Source organism: Oryctolagus cuniculus, chromosome 5 (assembly GCF_051225735.1).
Source record: "Oryctolagus cuniculus isolate XC-2025 breed Fujian yellow rabbit chromosome 5, ASM5122573v1, whole genome shotgun sequence".
In the NCBI taxonomy this organism is placed as follows: Eukaryota; Metazoa; Chordata; class Mammalia; order Lagomorpha; family Leporidae; genus Oryctolagus; species Oryctolagus cuniculus.
This window is the reverse complement of record NC_142871.1, coordinates 103,763,645-103,781,001: the sequence shown is the minus strand read 5'-3', so window position 1 is coordinate 103,781,001 and position 17,357 is coordinate 103,763,645. Positions and strand designations below refer to the sequence as shown.

Below are 17,357 nucleotides of genomic sequence, written 5' to 3'. Positions count from 1 at the left end.
TTCTGACACTTTGACGATCTGCTTCTCTTCTTGCTTCCTCAATTGTCTTACTTACTCCTCTTCAAGTCTGTCTCCAATATTTTAACTTTGACTTTATCCCATCCAACTCTGTAACTAGTAATCCTGCTTTTTATTCCCAAAGGCTGTTGTTGCCAACTAAGATTAATTATTCACCTATTTTACCTCTTGGGCTCCAGGCTTGTGGTTAAACCTGACTGCTGAGCCCCTTATCTTAACCTTATAATGAGTCATCATACTCAACTTGTTCAAAACTAAGGTCGCTATCTGACTCCTGAACACTGTTCTTACATGGTATTCAGCATACCTAACTGCATCATCATTCTGTATTGCCCAAGCTGAGAACCAAAGACGATCTTTGATTCTACACTTTGTTTCCAGTGCGATTCATTATCACTCGTATCTTTTTGTTTCCCTATATCAAGATACTGTAATCTATAGCCTCAGAAATTAAGACAGACTACCTTCTGATCTCCGTGTTTTTTGCTCTTACTGCCCTATATTTTATTTTCAATTCAGTGCCCAAAGCTAGACTTTAACTTATAATGGAATTTATCATATAACTACTGTGAGATCAAGGCCTGACCCCTGTCTTTTTTGTCCTACAGGAACTACTCCAGCTATATTGTCTTTCTTTTTATTTCCAAACTTATACAGACTGTCCATTAATCAGGAGTTTGTACTTTCTCTTCCCATAATTTTCTGGAAGATAGCCTCTCTGTCTCTCTGTCTCAGTCTCTGTCTCTCTCTCTTTCACACACACACACACACGCCCCTACCTACCTCAGTTAATCTATTAATATAACATTATATTTTTAAGATTTGCTTACTTATTTTGAAAGAGTTACAAACGGAGAGGGAGAGACAGAGACAGAGAGGGATGTTCTTACATCCACTGGTTCATTCCCCAGATGGCCACAGCCAGGGCTGAACCAGGCCAAAGCCAGGAGCTTCTTCTACGTAGGTAGCAGGAGCCCAGGCACTTTAGCTATCTTCTACTGCTTTTTCTCAAGCCATTAGCAGAGAGCTGGATCAGAAGTGCAGCAGCCGGGACATGAACTGGCACCCATGTGGGATACCAGTGTCATAGACAGAAGCTTCATTGGCTGCACCACAATGCCGGCCCCAACATATTACTTTTTTTTTGTTACTGTCTCATTCCATTTGTCAGTCATACCAAAATACCGGAGACTGAGTTACTTATAGAGAACAGAAATTTATTTTCTTATAGTTCAGGAGGCTGGGAAATCTAAGATCAAGGCACTGGTAGGTTTAATTGTCTGGTGAGGGCCACTGTCTGCTTCCAAGATGGAGACTTGTTACTGCATTCCCCAATGGGGATGGGAGGCTGTGTCCTTACATGGCAAAAGGGAATGCTAGCACATACTTAAGCATCTTTTGTAAGGGCTTTAAGCTTGTTCATGAGGGAGGAGCCCTTGTGGCCTAGCCACAATTTCCTAGCACCATCACATTGACAATATCTGAATTTTGAGGAGGAGGCCACATTAAAACCATTTCAATCACTTTATTTATTTGTTCATTACCACTCTTCACCCACTGGAGTATAAACTACATGAGGGCAGGTACCCCATGTGTCTTGTGCACTGTTATATTTCCAGCACTTAGAATGGTGCCAAATTTGGAGAAGACATTCAAGACATATTTCTTGAAGAAGTAAATACCGTTCTACCTCAGGTATTTCCCATTATTTCCTTATCTTTCCATTTCTACATCAACTGCTCTCCTTTTAACTCCTAATTGCTCCTTTGGACTATTGATAAAGCCATTCTAGTGTTGTTCCTTTCTCCAGTTTCTTCCCTTGCCAAAGCTCCATGCACTTTACTGCCTGGGTTATATTTTTGTAACTCTATGTGGGATTCTTTAGCTAGACAAAAATGATACTTGTATTACCAAATGCATTCTTCCAGGGCAAGGTGAGGAGTAGTAATGCATAGGGAAGCCTCCCTGTATTTAGCAAAGAAAATTATCTGTGTTTATGGAAGAGGAGGCCCCTATCTTGGGTCTTATTGCATCTAAATCTAAGGACTAGACTTGTATATCACAGCTACTTCCTCATTATTAAGCTCTCTGACTTTTCAGTGTATCTGTATTCCACAGTGGCCTTGGAACTTAAAAGTACCATAGGAAGAGTTTGATACCATACTCACTCAAGATAACCAGTTTTCCTGTCTGTAAAAATTACTGTCAGATCTCATTTCCTGGACACATTGAGAACAATAGTGGCATTGTGGTCATCACTAGTGGAGAATGGTGTTAGATTTTGAAATGAAGAATAAAATTAGATGAAAATCATCTTTATAAATTCTATGAATGTATAACCCATTACTTTAAACATAGTAGTCATACAGTTAATTTACCCATCTAAGCATATAGTCAATTCATGTATGTGTTTACAGTTTTTTGTTTTTGATGCTCTGTACTTGGGGCATAAGAGTACACAAAGTTGAAAGAATCCATGATAGATTATAGGGTGGTAAATGACAAAGCCCTAAATAAATAAATCATCATACAAATAAATAAAATTATAAATTATGGTATACTTCAAAACAAGATTACACCATGCAATGAGAAAAAAAGAGAATACATAAAACCTATACACTAGGGGACATGGATGGTGATCTGATAAGTCCTCCTTTGAGAAAAGTGCATGTAAACCTGGACATGAAGGACCAGAAAGAGTTATGTGAGTAAAGGATGGGAAATAGCAGTCTGAGGAAGAGAATTGCATGTGTTTATAAGAGGTCTTTAAGTAGTTCATGAAAATGTCTATTATGAAAAAAATGCATAGATAGAAAAAGCTTTTACATCAATATGAATTCTTTTAATTCCACTTACCATTTTAAATTCCCCTGTACATCTACAGGCAGGACAAAAAAGAGTTTGATATGCGTAAAGAACTATGATGAACATAGAGTATAGAGAATACAGATCTGGATAGCATATGACAAAATTGGAGAGACAAGAGTCTAGACATACATAGTCTTGCAGCCATCAACTGATCTCTAGATTGTGGATCAATTATCTATCCTTTGCTTTGCATCCTTCTCCAAATACTTTGTCTTTACTTGATTCTTTAGCCTTCAAGTCTTTCATACAGCCACTCCCCATATTTATAGTCAAGACCATCACATTCCAAGTGTTAAGCTCTATATTATTAAATCTTGTTTCTTAAAATTTGTCTTTTTCCCTTGGTGTCCAAGCATTTTGCTTCTGAGTTAAGATGGAGAACACATTTTCTGTTTTCTTTTCTCTTTCCATTATGAATTCATCAAAAGTTAAATGCTAAGATATGCTTTAGCATATTTGTAGAAAACTATATAATTCATAAGAAATCTGCAAAGGGAGGCCCATGAGAAATAAAACAAAGAATTACTTTCTGCTTTCCTTAAGATAAAATATTTCTTTTTTGTCTCTTAAAGAAAAATCTAAGGCTTGCACTTTGAATGTTGCAGAAGCACTTGTGCTTCTTTTTATAACATACATTTACTACACTAATTTTCATAATACTTCCTGCAAAGAAAAATCAGTGTTATGCCTCTTTGACCTTTGTGTCTCACAGCCATTTAGCACAGTGCCTCTTACATATAGGTGTCTAATAATAGCTACACTGAAAACCCCTTCTAGCAGAGCATATTCTGAGGAAGGAGAGCTTTCTGCTGACCAAATTACAGACCTTGAAGTTAGTAGTGGCTCAGTGTCGCTCCCCCTCTTCATGGAGGAACGACACTAAACCCTGCCTAGGCTTCATATCCGAGTCACGGCACCATTATGTCGCTCCCCCTCTTCCTGGAGGAACGACACAGGACCCTGCGCTGTTCTTTTATCTGCTTGGCCCTCCCCGGGTTTGCTGCTGGTTCTTCCCGAGTTGGCTACCATCCCTTCCACCTCCGTGGAAGGGCGGTTCCCCCTGCCACTTTCCCCACTTCCGCGGGGGAGCGGCACACCGCCGGCCGGCTCTCTCGGGGGCTGCACAGGTGTTCCCTCAGATGTTCCTGGTGCATGTTGTCTCTCTCCTCCTTTATAGTCCTCTTCCACCAATCCCAACTCTGCTACCCACACGCCGAGTATGCTGCTCTCCTCCAATCAGGAGCAGGTCCTGCTGTTTATTGGTTGAACTGGAGGCAGCTGTGTAGAAGCTGTTTCCTCCTCTCCCAGCGCCATATTGTGGGAGAGCAGATGCATAGAATAAGTCTTAATTCCAGTAACTTAGTCTAGTCCGAGTTGCTCCCAGTTGCTCCCCGCAGCTCAGTTCTGTGTTCTTCATATTGCTGAGACAAGAACAGATATTAAATGTTGATAGGAGAGAGTGCCACTGGTTGTGAACATCTATATCAACTTTATAGGAGCCTGCTCACCATAATATGCCTATAAATACAAATCGTACAGCCAGTCATATAAAAGATAATATAGTGGGAATAAAATTATAAAGCCACCATATATCAAGCACTTAACATGCATTATGCACTGTGCTAAGAATTAGCTCCAAGCTCCCAACAGCTCTGCCAGGTATCTGTTATTATTCCTCTCTGGTAGATTAGAGAAGTAAGCATAGGTGGGCAACACTTAGCCAGAACTATACAGTTAATAATCCATGGACAAAATTATTTGATTTGCCAAGTTCAAGCTTCAAACAACTCAGACTGCACTTGAGCAATCAGTTTTTCAAATCAATCTGGGTCATAGAGATGAGAACTGGTTCACACACTGGCACATGAAACCTACTGTTTGATGCATTTCATGTACTGACATAAGTGACCCAATTCATAAATCATCAATCGAGACATTATCACCATTTGCAGAGCTTTTAAAGAACTTTAGCAAGTAGTGGCTTTGCTACCATGAAAATAACTTCATACCTTGATTAAAATTTAGTCAAGTAGTTCGAAATGTTTTGAGTCCCCTCTTCAAAATACTGTTCATTCTGTCTACCATTATAATATTTGAGCAAATTTTAAAGTGAATTAATATATGTAATAATTAATGTGTGTTTTTTTTTAATGTGTGTGAGGCAAGCTAGAATAGAGCCAGCTCAAATGATTGTACTGAATCTTGTTAGAAAACTTGAAGTATACTAACTTGGTAACTTCATTATTTCCTTGCTTTAAAAATTCAGAATTTTATTGAATAGTTACTTTGGGCAAGGCATTACATGGGCTAAATGTACACTGATGAACTAGGAAGATTCTGTTTCTCCCTAAATGCTTCATCACCAGCTGAGACATTCAAGTTTAACTGCACCCCAACATAGCCAGCACTAGTTGAGGCACTACTACTGATTATTCTGAAACCAATTAACAGTCAGATCAAAACCTTAATTTTACTGCCTTTCCACTCTGATTTAGTAAATCCCATTTTTTGGTCTTGAAGAATAATACAAAATTTTTCTCTATGTTTACTTGATACATTGTACATTTTAATAATTTGTGTTTTTTTATGTCTACCCTCTTACAATTTAAAAAACTGAACTCAGGATTTATTATTTTCATCGAGGAATTGTATGTGTCCAATGGCCTTCATGTATTGCAAGGAGTCATTGACCTGCTCTCAGTTAAACATGATTTGCAAAATGTTTTCCCAGAAACAGAGATGCATTTGCACAAATTGCTCCTATTCTCTTGGTGTCCCTAGTTAGCAGCAGCATGCATTTTACATGAAAGCTGGTAAGGGTTAGAATGTAGACCGAGGTCATGGACCTCAGCATAGCTAACTGGCATGCACAGGGATGATACCTGCAACTTTTGCCTCATTAGCACCGTGTCCCCCACTGAGTTAACCAGCCACAGGCAATTGGAGAATTCAGAAGGTTAATGCTTTCTAGCCATAGGTAGAGTTACAGCTCAATGAACTAAGGCCTTAAAATGTTAACACCTGAAGAAGGAAAATTTAACTCGTAAAAAAATGGCTGGTAGTACAAAAGGTTAAATGAATTAAAAACAAACTTAAAAGAGACTTGCAATTTTCTCAACAGTTGAAAAAATATTCTGCAACTTTTATAGAGGTTATGACTCAAAACATGTTTCAACCATGTGATTGCTAAGAACTATTAAAATAAATAGCACAAATAGGGCAATTAAATATAGATACTAACAGCTTCAAACCACACGAGAAGAGGAAACGAAGCAGCTTTGTTTTTCATCTAAAAACACCCAGGTGAATTTATTTGGAATTAAAGAAAAATGCTATCACTCCTAGGCCTTTTGGCTAAAATCAAGTGAGAAAAATGCTTGTTTTTGAAAAGCTAGATTTAGAGGAAGACTTATTAGACAAATAAATCAGGCTTATTTCCACCCTTGGAGTTCTACCCTACAGTAATTTATCAATATAAAGTAATGCTCCTACTAAATTATGTACAAACTAGTTTAGACAGGGAGGGTTCTGAGCACATAACCGAGCAACCATCATTCGTGTAGCTGAAGAAAAGTCCCATGCTTTCAGTTGATATTTCTTGGGTCTCTTGTGACCCTAAGTCCCTGCTTAGGTACCCTGGTTTCCCTCTCCTGGTTCCTGTGTCTTAATGCACAGCATACTGTGAGAGTAGTAAAAAATATCTCCCTGTAAATGTAAAATGTAAATGTAAATGTAAAATTTAAATGTAAAATGAGCACTAACAGCTTAACTGATGTTCTTTGTGTGTCCATGGTGAATTAAAAAGGAATGTTAAAATGTGCCCATCTACATGGAAAGAGTAAACACAGGGCTCACTTATGTGCTGCTAGTTGAAGATAAAGCCAATAAACTCTTCAACAATCAGAGACAAGCATAATGGCAAGGATTTGCAACTCTAATAGGAACATTTAATGTGTTCACTCATTCATCCATGTTGCTTTGCTGGCAAAAGTCCAAAAAATAACGAGTAATAATTTGAAAATACCTTAGATTTATAGAGCAGTTATATGCTATTTGCCTAGAACTTAGAAAGTTTCAGTTGATAGTTTCGATAGGTACTTTATTTTTTTTTTGAAACTGTCATGGTTTTTATTTTACTTTTTTAACTTTTATTTAATAAATATAAATTTCCGAAGTACAGCTTTTGGATTACAGTGGCTTTTTCCCCCCACATAACTTCCCTCCCACCCGCAACCCTCCCATCTTCTGCTCCATCTCCCGTCCCATTCACATCAAGATTCATTTTCAATTATCTTTATATCCAGAAGATCAATTTAGTATATATTAAGTAAAGATTTCAACAGTTTGTACCCAACGGAAACACAAATTGTAAAGTACTGTTTGAGTACTAGTTATAGTATTAATTTACATTGTACAGCACATTAAGGACAGAGATCCTACATGGGGAGTAAGTGCACAGTGGCTCCTGTTGTTGATTTAACAGTTGACACTCTTATTTATGACATCAGTAATCACCCGAGGCTCTTGTCATGGGGTGCCAAGGTTATGGAAGCCTCTTGAGTTCGCCAACTTCAACCTTATTTAGACAAGGTCATAGTCAAAGTGGAAGTTCTCTCCTCCCTTCAGAGAAAGGCACCTCCTTCTTTGATAGCCCGTTCTTTCCACTGGGATCTCACTCACAGAGATCTTTCATTTAGGTGGGTTTTTTTGTTGTTTGTTTTGTTTTGTTTTGCCAGAGTGTCTTGGCTTTCCATGCCTAAAATACCCTCATGGACTCTTCAGCCAGATCCAAATGCCTTAAGGGCTGATTCTGAGGCCAGAGTGCTGTTTAGGACATCTGCCATTCTATGGGTCTGCTGTGTATCCTGCTTCCCTTGTTGGATCATTCTCTCCTTTTTAATTCTTTCAGTTAGTATCGATAGGTACTTTAAAAGTACATTAGCCAGGAAGGACAGAATCAGGATCTAATTGAGAGAGCCTATCTTGCTTCCAGTTTGTGCATAGTCAATCATCTTACTACAATGTTCTTCAAAGCAGTAGTATAAGTAGCAATCATGGCCCATAATCAACAGGATAACTTATGAGACAAATACCTGTGTCTTTCATTACAAAAGTATCAGTACTTATTTGTGAGGAATAATTATACAATGGCAGTGAAGAATAGAATCTGGAGACTATTCTGTAGGAAATAATTGTGAGTCAAAGTGTTTTACTTCTTTTTTTTTTTTCCTTAAGGACATGCAGTTATGTAGAAATCCTAATATTCTGGTACAGAAAAGAAGTACCCCCTACTGTTTTAGGACCATAAAGTGATAGAACAAAGCTTTTTAAATCTTTGTTGCATAATCATTGTATGTGGTTGAAAACTATATTTTCCCATATAACATGAATTATATCTAATTTAATTCACAGAACTTCTTTCAAATAGTTAGCAACCTTCTGGATGAAGAAAACAAGGAGAAATGGGAAGATGCACAACAGGTAAGTTTCAGGTTATTTACAGAACATAAAGTGAAGGTGGCTGAATGAAGTGTAAAAAAATATGAAAAATAAGTTGCTTGATATTCCAAGTACATAAAAGGAAGTGTTTAGAAGTCTCCCAGGATTATATGTTAATAGTTTTAGAAAAAACAAGTGATCTTTTATAATATCAGTCTATGGAAAAAATAGTATAGATATAGATGTAGATATATAGATATATAATATTAAAAACTGAGGAAGTTTAAGTAATTTCTAACTTAGAGATAAAATAAATAATAGCTATGTACTTTACAAATCAATTTCTTTTCAGTCTGTAAATGATGGGAAAAAACAGCAAATCTAAAAGCACAAGTGTAAGGGAAAATGAGGGGGCATGACCAGTCAAGTCATTTACATTTAACACAATACTACATATGATTTGGATCATATCTTTGATGGACATTGTATTCAAAGCTGAGATTTGTAAAACTGAACTCTCATAAAAATTTATATTCTGAGTTTTCTCTTTCTGTTGTGCCTTATCATTGCAGCAAGTGACCTTATTGGTTTCATTATTGTTTTAAAAGGACTTGAATTGCCATTGTGATATACAGACATGATTGTAAATTACAGAAAATGTGGGTTGGAGTCAAGAAAGGAGGAATAAACATGTTTTCTAAAGATCCTATGGAAACTTAAATCTTCTACTTGACTCTTGTTAAGAAAAAAAAAAAACTAAACAAGGGATCTTGAAAAAAAAAAGAATGAATATTTACAGAGGATCAAGTGAACTATCTCTTTTTCCCCTTATAATCATATTCTGGGCCTTCAGGAATAAAACTTGCCCTTTATTCCTATTGTGATAGGAGCTCTAAAAATAGTTCAGTGTGGGTCCACTTCATTATCAGACACAAATTCTGTGCTTCTGGCATGGCAAGAAAAGTCACCTTTTAGCTTGAGACCCCAAATCTGTCTTTTCCTACTAGTTTGAATTACATATTTGTCCTTGGCTTTCATCTAGAGGACAGCCTCATTCACTCCATTTAAGAAAATTGTGTCTTTCCTTGGAAAAAAGCTGCAGAGGTTAAGCACATCCCTCTAGAATGCCAAAGACTATTATTTACAGACATATTTAGAACAAATGCATAATACCCTATTTAAAAAAAGATTGACATTATTTACTGTGATTTTTTAACTTGTACAAATAATCAATGGTGGCAGAATTTCTAATTAATGGAAAATCTTGAATCCATACAACACTTATTTAACTTATGAATTTGAGTTAGCTCTTTTCTTAGTTTTTAAATGTTTTCTCATTATGCATGATTCTTAATGCTATTCTGAATGACTTAAATTTAAAAAACTGATTTTGTAGCTTTCACTAAATGTAATGCCATCAGCTCAGTCAAATAATAAGTGAATGAGTCTCCAAGTTTGTGGCACAAAGAGTGACTTCTCAGAAATAAGCGCTGTTTAATATCTACCAAAAATAGCCCTTGTGCATCTCTTATTTTAGAAAAGCCTCAACAAAAGAAAATCTAAATCAGAGTTCTGTATGCATTTGGGAAGCTAGCTGAGTCAAATGGTGAATATTAACATCAGAAGGTTATTTTAGAACTTAAGCTGAAGATGGCTAAATGAATTATAAAAAAAATGTTGCTTGATATTCCAAGAACATACAGGGAAGATTTAGAAGACTTCCAAGATTATATTGTAGAAGACTTCCAAGATTATATTATATATCAAGATTATACCAAGTTTTGCAAATAAATTATAATTTTGAACAATAAAGTAATTTCAGAATTTCTTAGTTAACCATGAGCCTCAGTTATAAAGGCTGAAACTATGCTTAGATAAAGTATCCTCTGAAGGATATACTTGTACTATTGCTTCTCGACCTTTTGGCTAAGATCAAGTGTACTTGTACTAAAGTGAAAAAATACACACTTTTTAAAGCATTACTTTATATAAAACCAACATGGAATTAACAAATGCATTTCAATCAAGACAAGTCATTTTAGTTATGTATTATGTTTTGTATTTCATTGTGATACTGAAAATATGTGTCTCTAGCTCAGGAGTGGGCAGCAGCCAGCCAAATTAACCCTGATGCTTTATTTTGTAAATAACATATTAGAATATAGTCATCTATATTCATTTACATATTGTTTAAGGCCTTTTATTGTACAATAAACTCAGATTTGAACTGTTCCAACTGAGACTCCCTCCATCTGCTGGGACTAAAATATTTACTCCTTGTCCCTTTACAAACAAAGTTTGCCAAGCATTGTTCTACAACATTTCACTGCTGTTGGGGAAAATATATTTTTTTTTCATCTGTAACCTAAAATCCTCTCCGCAGAGGTAGAGAAAAAGGAACATTTCTTTTGCTGATAAACATTTAAACCAGAATGTGATGCATGTCATAGGCAATCCCCTACGACAGAAAGAAACCGTATCCATTTTTAGAACCAGACAGAGACAACCTTTGGTTTAAGTGTTTTCAAAACACACAGTAACTAGTCCTTGAGTAAAAGGACTTGACAGCACCATTTGTCACACATACTCCATCCTAAATTTACTTGGTATCTGGGGGTGACCATCTTGTTGGTTATTTGGCTGTATTCAAAGGAAAAATAAGCTTCTCTATCTTTATGACTGGAGGTAATTTTGCAACTTGAAGGAAGACTGATGACCTTTCAAGTCGGGTCCTACCATTCTATACCCTTCTAAGGGAGAGGGACACTATCTCCCTTGATGTTTACATTTCAAAGGGAAACATTCCTGGATCTTTAAGCTGGTAGGAGGCTATTTAACTTTTATAAAGTGTATATACATATCAAAGAGGCAGAGGAAGAGTTTAACAATTACTGACTTTCTAAAGTAAATACTGTATAAAAAGGCAAAAGAGAGTGGATGGGAGAGGAAGAAAGTGTGAATCTTATTATTTTCAAAAGGGAAAATTAAGTCTCTCCTTTTTAATTTGTATCTATTCTTATATTACACAATGCACACACACAGCTACACAATAACAGGAAAAAATGCAGTAGTGGCAGGAAGCTTTATAGCCAATGGAAATTTTATGCACATTGTTAGAATGGGTATGTTGAACTTTCACAATTCATATTTCATGACTAAAATGTAGATAAGAAACAGGATTTACCCCCCCCCAAATCTTCGTGAAATTAAAATTGCAACCATCTAAGTCATATGTTCCCAAATGTAAGATCTATTTACCATATCTTCTAGTATATGTAGTTATATCATGGATATCGTGTGTGATTTTTAAATGTTCACAGCCACAAGCACTTATAAAATAAACACTGTGTGCCTGCTACCTGACCTGATCAAACCATTTTTCCTTGTAGTCCAGTCCCTTCTGAATATATGCTTTTCTGCTCATCAGAGTATGTCTTCCCCTCTGCACTTGCCTTTGCAAATACAAAGCAGCCAGAACTCTCTAAAATCCACTTAATTTTTCGTGCCTAGAAGCTGCAGTCATGCTGAATGGCTACAAGAAATGAACCTAACTTCAAAAGACTTTCTTCTCTAATGTGGTTATATAATGCAGGCTGATTTTATAAGGTTTATGGGTTGCACATGTGGAAATTCATGTGTCCTTTTTAATGGCCTTCACTTTCCACACACTATGAACTATTGCCAGAATCCTGTTGTATTTAAGAAAACACTCAAATGTTTGTACTTTATGAGGTACCATGTTATAAAGAAAAATATGTGGGCCATGGAGGCAGATAGCCTTATAAGTAGGAAGGTATCTAGGAAGTAAATAGCTAGGTGGTCATAAGTATGAATAGACAATAGGTAGGTGGGTAGATAGATAGATATGTGGATAGACAGATAGATTGACAGATATAGTTTAAGTCACTAACAGGTACAATATGGCTTTAGTTATACTGTTTAACCCCCTTCAGTTTCTACTGCTTCGTATCTAAAGTATGTATAATAATCTCATAGGTTTGTTTTGTTTATGGACATGTAGAGTACCTACACTAGAGTTGTTATAATCCTAAACTTATTGCTAAATGTTATTATCCAATGACTATTATAATTAATAGAAATGAATATTTCTACCAAGATATTTATTTATTATGTAATAGATTGCATAGTTTGTAAATATTCTCATGATAGTAATAATAATGGCTTTTTTCTTCTTGTGTATCTCATATAAATGCTAAACTAAAAATAAAAAAATTCAGTACATGTTCTATGTCATAATGAGCGCATCAAAAGTAATGTCATGCTGTTTCTGAGTAGACAACCTATTGGATGTTCATAATTTCTATAGATTTATGGCAGACCAATTACTTCAATATCACTTCCCAAGTTCTTACTGAGTGATGCCTGATGTCATCCTCAACTATTAATTAAAAAAAATACAGCTATAGCCAGTTGCAGAAATTTCTTCATTTTGATCTGACATCATTTTGATCTCATTATGTAAAGGTTTCAAATTCCAGTTATATATTTTCTTATAGACTCCTTGTTCCATCTAACGTTTGCTTGTTTTTCTAGATTTATCCAGGCTCAATAGAGTTAATGCAGGTGATTGAAGATTTTATACATATTGTTGGAATGGGGATGATGGACTTTCAGAATTCATACTTAATGACTGGAAATGTAGGTAAGAAATAGGAATTTCTTTTGCAAAATCTTTCAGAAAGTAAAAGCATTGCAAGTATCTGCAACATACATTCCTAAATGTAATGTTCTTGTCATATGAGTGAATATATTATGGAGACTTGGTGTCTGATTTTTAAATGGGTACAATCAGATGGATACATTATATAAATATGTACACACATACATACATATGCACACAGTAGGCATTTATATCCATTTTCATGCATTTATATGGATACCTGTAGGCCTATTTGTACATATATATGTAAAGCCTAATAGCTACATCTTTTTTCCCTTTTAAAAATATTTATTGATTTATTTGAAAGGCAAAGTTACAGAGAGAAGGAGAGACACAGAGAGATCTTCCATCCCCTGGTTCACAACAGCCAGTCTGGACCAGGCCAAAGCCAGGTGCATCTGCAGGTCTACTACATAGGTAGCAGGGGTCCAAGAATTTGGGCTACCCTCTGTTGCTTTCCCAGGGACATTATCAGAGAGCTGGATCAAAAGTGGTGCAGATGAGATACAAACCAGCACACGTATGGGATGCTGGCATCATAGGCAGCACCTTAATCCACTACACCACAATGCTAGCCCCAACCACTGCTTTTTCTAGTTGGCAAATGCTCTTTGATATCCAACCTCACTTTGAATATTTATACTCAGGGATTTTTAAAAACCTACTTTTCATTGTCTTCCATTCATTACTTATGAGGACACTAAGTTACTTAATGCTAGGTTTTCCCAAGTAAGTCCTGAATCTGTGTGTTGTAGAACATATCAGATACCTTCAGGAGTCAAGATGATGATGCTATTGCTATCAGATTTCCTGAATGCCCTTCAGAACACAATGGGTCTCTCAGATCCTTCAGTCTGCAATTTTAAACACATGAAGTGAAAATGTGTTTCTTCCTTAGTTTTCTTCAACACTGTCACTTAAAATAGGGAGAAAATCTAAACCTATACACACTTGTATGCTGCCACAATCACCTTGAGCCAACAGCAGTCATATTAGCCTACTGGCTCATTTGTCTTTACAGTTAAAAAATTGTTAGGAGCAAACAAATGGTTTTCTTAATTATTATGCACATTGAATTGATGTAGGTTTACAATACTCTCATTTCTTTAAAGCTTTTTCATGTTTACATGATTCAGAAAGATTTTCTTTTTATATATTAATAATTTTCAGATAAATATCACTGAACTACAGTTAACAGTATGTTTAAATAAATTTTTTATCCCCAAGTTCCTAGTCACAAGACATTTAGGTTTTAGTTTGCCAGCTGCATAGACACTGCCTTCATTGGGTGTTAACTAGGGAGGTTCAGTATAATATTTTTGTGGTTAAAGCTTTTAGTGGTTCATTTTATACTTAATTTCTTCTAAAGGATCTCAAGTCTTGTAGGGATTTGTTTGATACTAGGCTGCCTTCTACCATGTGGTTTCAGATTGTAATACGTTTTAGCTAAGTATCAGTAAAATCATTCAATTGAGGAAAGTGTGAGGGAATCCTTAAAAATCAGGTACAGTTTGATGCCTCCCTACTCCTTTCATGCAGCACAAGGCCTCACCAGTTAGACTGATGTCTTCATTCACCTTTTGAGCCACTTTGAGGGCAAAGCTTTTCCTGAGTGGCTTTGAAGCATCTTGTGCTACTTTAGAAATGGAGTAAGTTATCCCTTCCTGTGGGCATTGAGCTTAAAAAGGAGTCAAAGATAGTACTTTTGTGAAGGATGAAGTCAGAAATCAGAGAAAATCCAAATTGTGTCCATTCCTTAAGTGGTTGATCAAAGGAAGGAAACAAAATCTGCAGGACAGCATTGCCATGGTGGGCTGTGACTTAAAGGGCATTTGGAAGGAGGAACCTAGATAGAGTCCAGGGATGCTGGTCATTCAAGCTAGAGAAAGAGCTAAGTAAGGTCCTTGGTGGGTGGCAAAAGAGAAAGAGGGAAAAGTGTACCAGACTAAACAATTGGCAAAGTGATTTAGAAGTAAATCTGAGGAATAAAAATAAAGAACTATTGTTTTCTTGTTCTTTCTGTAAATGTTAACCTAATTATAAAGGGCCTTGCTAATTAAAAGTGTTATCAGATCAATACTTGCCATTTCTTCAAGAGTGTTTGAGAAAAAAAAAAAAAAACCTTAGGGAAAACCAAGTAGATATCAGAGTGTAGTAAGCTTAAACTTGCATTTATTAGGGTTTTAGAGTAATAGCAAATCAGATTATCTAAAGTACTGCTTTAAATATTCTTTTGACTTATAAATATTGTATATTTGAAAATATGCTATCTTACTTTTTGCAATGATATTATGTTATCTAGCTTTTTCTACTTCCTTTACTATCCAAAAGCTTTAAGGGTTGTGCTAAGCATGACTCCAAGCAATTCAGTACTGCAAAAAACCAATGTCATCCTCTATTGACTCCAATCTTGTGAAAGTACAGTGTGAGTGCTCAACCTTCTTATTGCTTACGTAGCACCAGTTATCTGTACTTTTTAGAAGATGTATTTATTTGAAAACTAGGGTGACAGAGTACCACACACATAGAATCAGACATACACTGGTCCTACAAAAACTGGTTCACTTCTCAAATACCCACAACATCCAGGGATGAGACAGGCCAAAGCAAGGAACCTGAATCTCCATCTATATCTTCCATGAGAGTGGCAAGGACTCAGGTTCTTTGTTTGTTTGTTTGTTTGTTTAAATATTTATTTATTAATTTATTTGAAAGTCAGAGTTACACACTGAGAGAAATATAGACAGAGAGAGAGGTCTTCCATCTGCTGGTTCACTTCCCAATTGACCGTAATGGTTGGAGCTGTGCTGATCTGAAGCCAGGAGCCAGGAGTTTCTTTGGGTTCTTCGTCTACTGCTTTCCCAGGCCATAGCAGAGAGCTGGATCCAGGTCCCTAACCGGTATGTATAGGAGGCCAGCACTGCAGGCAGCAGCTTTACCTGCTATGCCACAGTGCCGGCCTGAGGGACTCGGGTTCTTGAGTTATCATCTGCTGCCTTCCCCAGGTGGGAGGAAGTTTGATCAGAGTAGAGGAACCAGGACTTGAACTAATACTTCTATATGGGATGTAGGTGTCCCAAGAGGAGGCTGAACTCACTGTGCCACAACACTATCTCTAATTAATCTGTTTTTTTTTTTTTAAAGCTTAAGTTATATGAACAAAAATACCAAACATTATACTGACTGTTGAAACAACATATTAGTCATTGTTGATTTCCTTAAATCCTAGCCCAGGGACTGACTTAACTGACTGTAGTTTGATGCCAGACTGGAAGGTTTTTTTCATATTGAGGAATTTTCCGCAGACAGAAGGCGATGGCCCGGGTACTTGGATTCCTGCCACATACACAGGATAGTGGAATGGAGTTCAGTTTGGCCCAGTCTCAGATGGTCAGGCATTTTCAGGAGTCAGCTGGTTGATGGGGAATCGATCTCTCTCCATCTCTCTCTCTCTCTTCCCTCTTCTTCCCCCTCCCTCTCCCTCTCTGTCTGCCTCTCTCCCTGCCCGCTACCCCATCTCGCCTTCTGTTCCTACCTTCCTCCCTCCATCTGTGTCCCTCTTTCAAATAATAAAAACAAATAAAAGTACTTAAAATTATTTTTTCAATAAAAAGGGCATTATTTTTCTTCAAACAAAAATATTCTTTTGAAGAATCATTTAAACTCTTTCCCTACTCCTCAAACATTTCCTCTACATCCCAGGCAATTCAATGTTTCTCTCACCAGTTTTCTGAAACTCTTGTTGGAAACACTCTGAATTGTCAAATTAAATCTCCATTCACTCTGCATGTTTTGTGTCCTCTCTGCCCTGCTAACCATTCTCTTTTTCTTGGAACTATCCATTCCTTTAGCATTTTAAATTTTTGCCTCAGCAGAAAGTAGAATTAAATGATAAAAAATGATCTCATGATTTGGAAATATTTGCATTTTTTGAGGTAATCACAGAAATTGAAGAAGATGATACACTGACAAGGAAAAAAGTACATTATTTGAGACTCAGCTGTGTCAATTTCAAATAAGGAATACAATATTTGCAATCTTACATGATTGGAACACCAGGGCACATGTGTGGATCTCTTTTGTTCTGATAATTTGTCAAACATTACAAGGAAGTATTGTATAGTATTTTAAATTAAGTTTTTAATAATACATCTTCCACAGTAACTTTAGATAGTCTACTGCATTTGCTTTATTGATAAGAGTAGCCTATTCTTTGGAAATTAATTGTTTTAATCTTGAATTTAGAACTCGAATTACATTCACTGAACTAAATTCAAGACAGAACAGTGATATGCTGCATATTGCTAGCCTACTGATTATGTTCAGTTAAAAGCAAAAGGAATTTATCTTT

The 17,357-nt window shown here is 36.3% G+C and overlaps 1 protein-coding gene across 8 annotated transcripts in view; it reads left to right on the top strand.

Moving 5' to 3' along the window:
* The window catches only part of ADGRB3 (adhesion G protein-coupled receptor B3), an 857,936-nt gene that overhangs the window by 421,409 nt on the left and 419,170 nt on the right, over positions 1 to 17,357 (top strand). For all 8 annotated transcript variants that reach the window (XM_017345224.4, XM_002714524.6, XM_089333072.1 and 5 more), the window contains 2 exons: positions 8,299 to 8,367; positions 12,880 to 12,988. In XM_017345224.4, the coding sequence (XP_017200713.1) occupies positions 8,299 to 8,367; positions 12,880 to 12,988 (178 nt within the window). The remainder of the gene's footprint in view (positions 1 to 8,298; positions 8,368 to 12,879; positions 12,989 to 17,357) is intronic.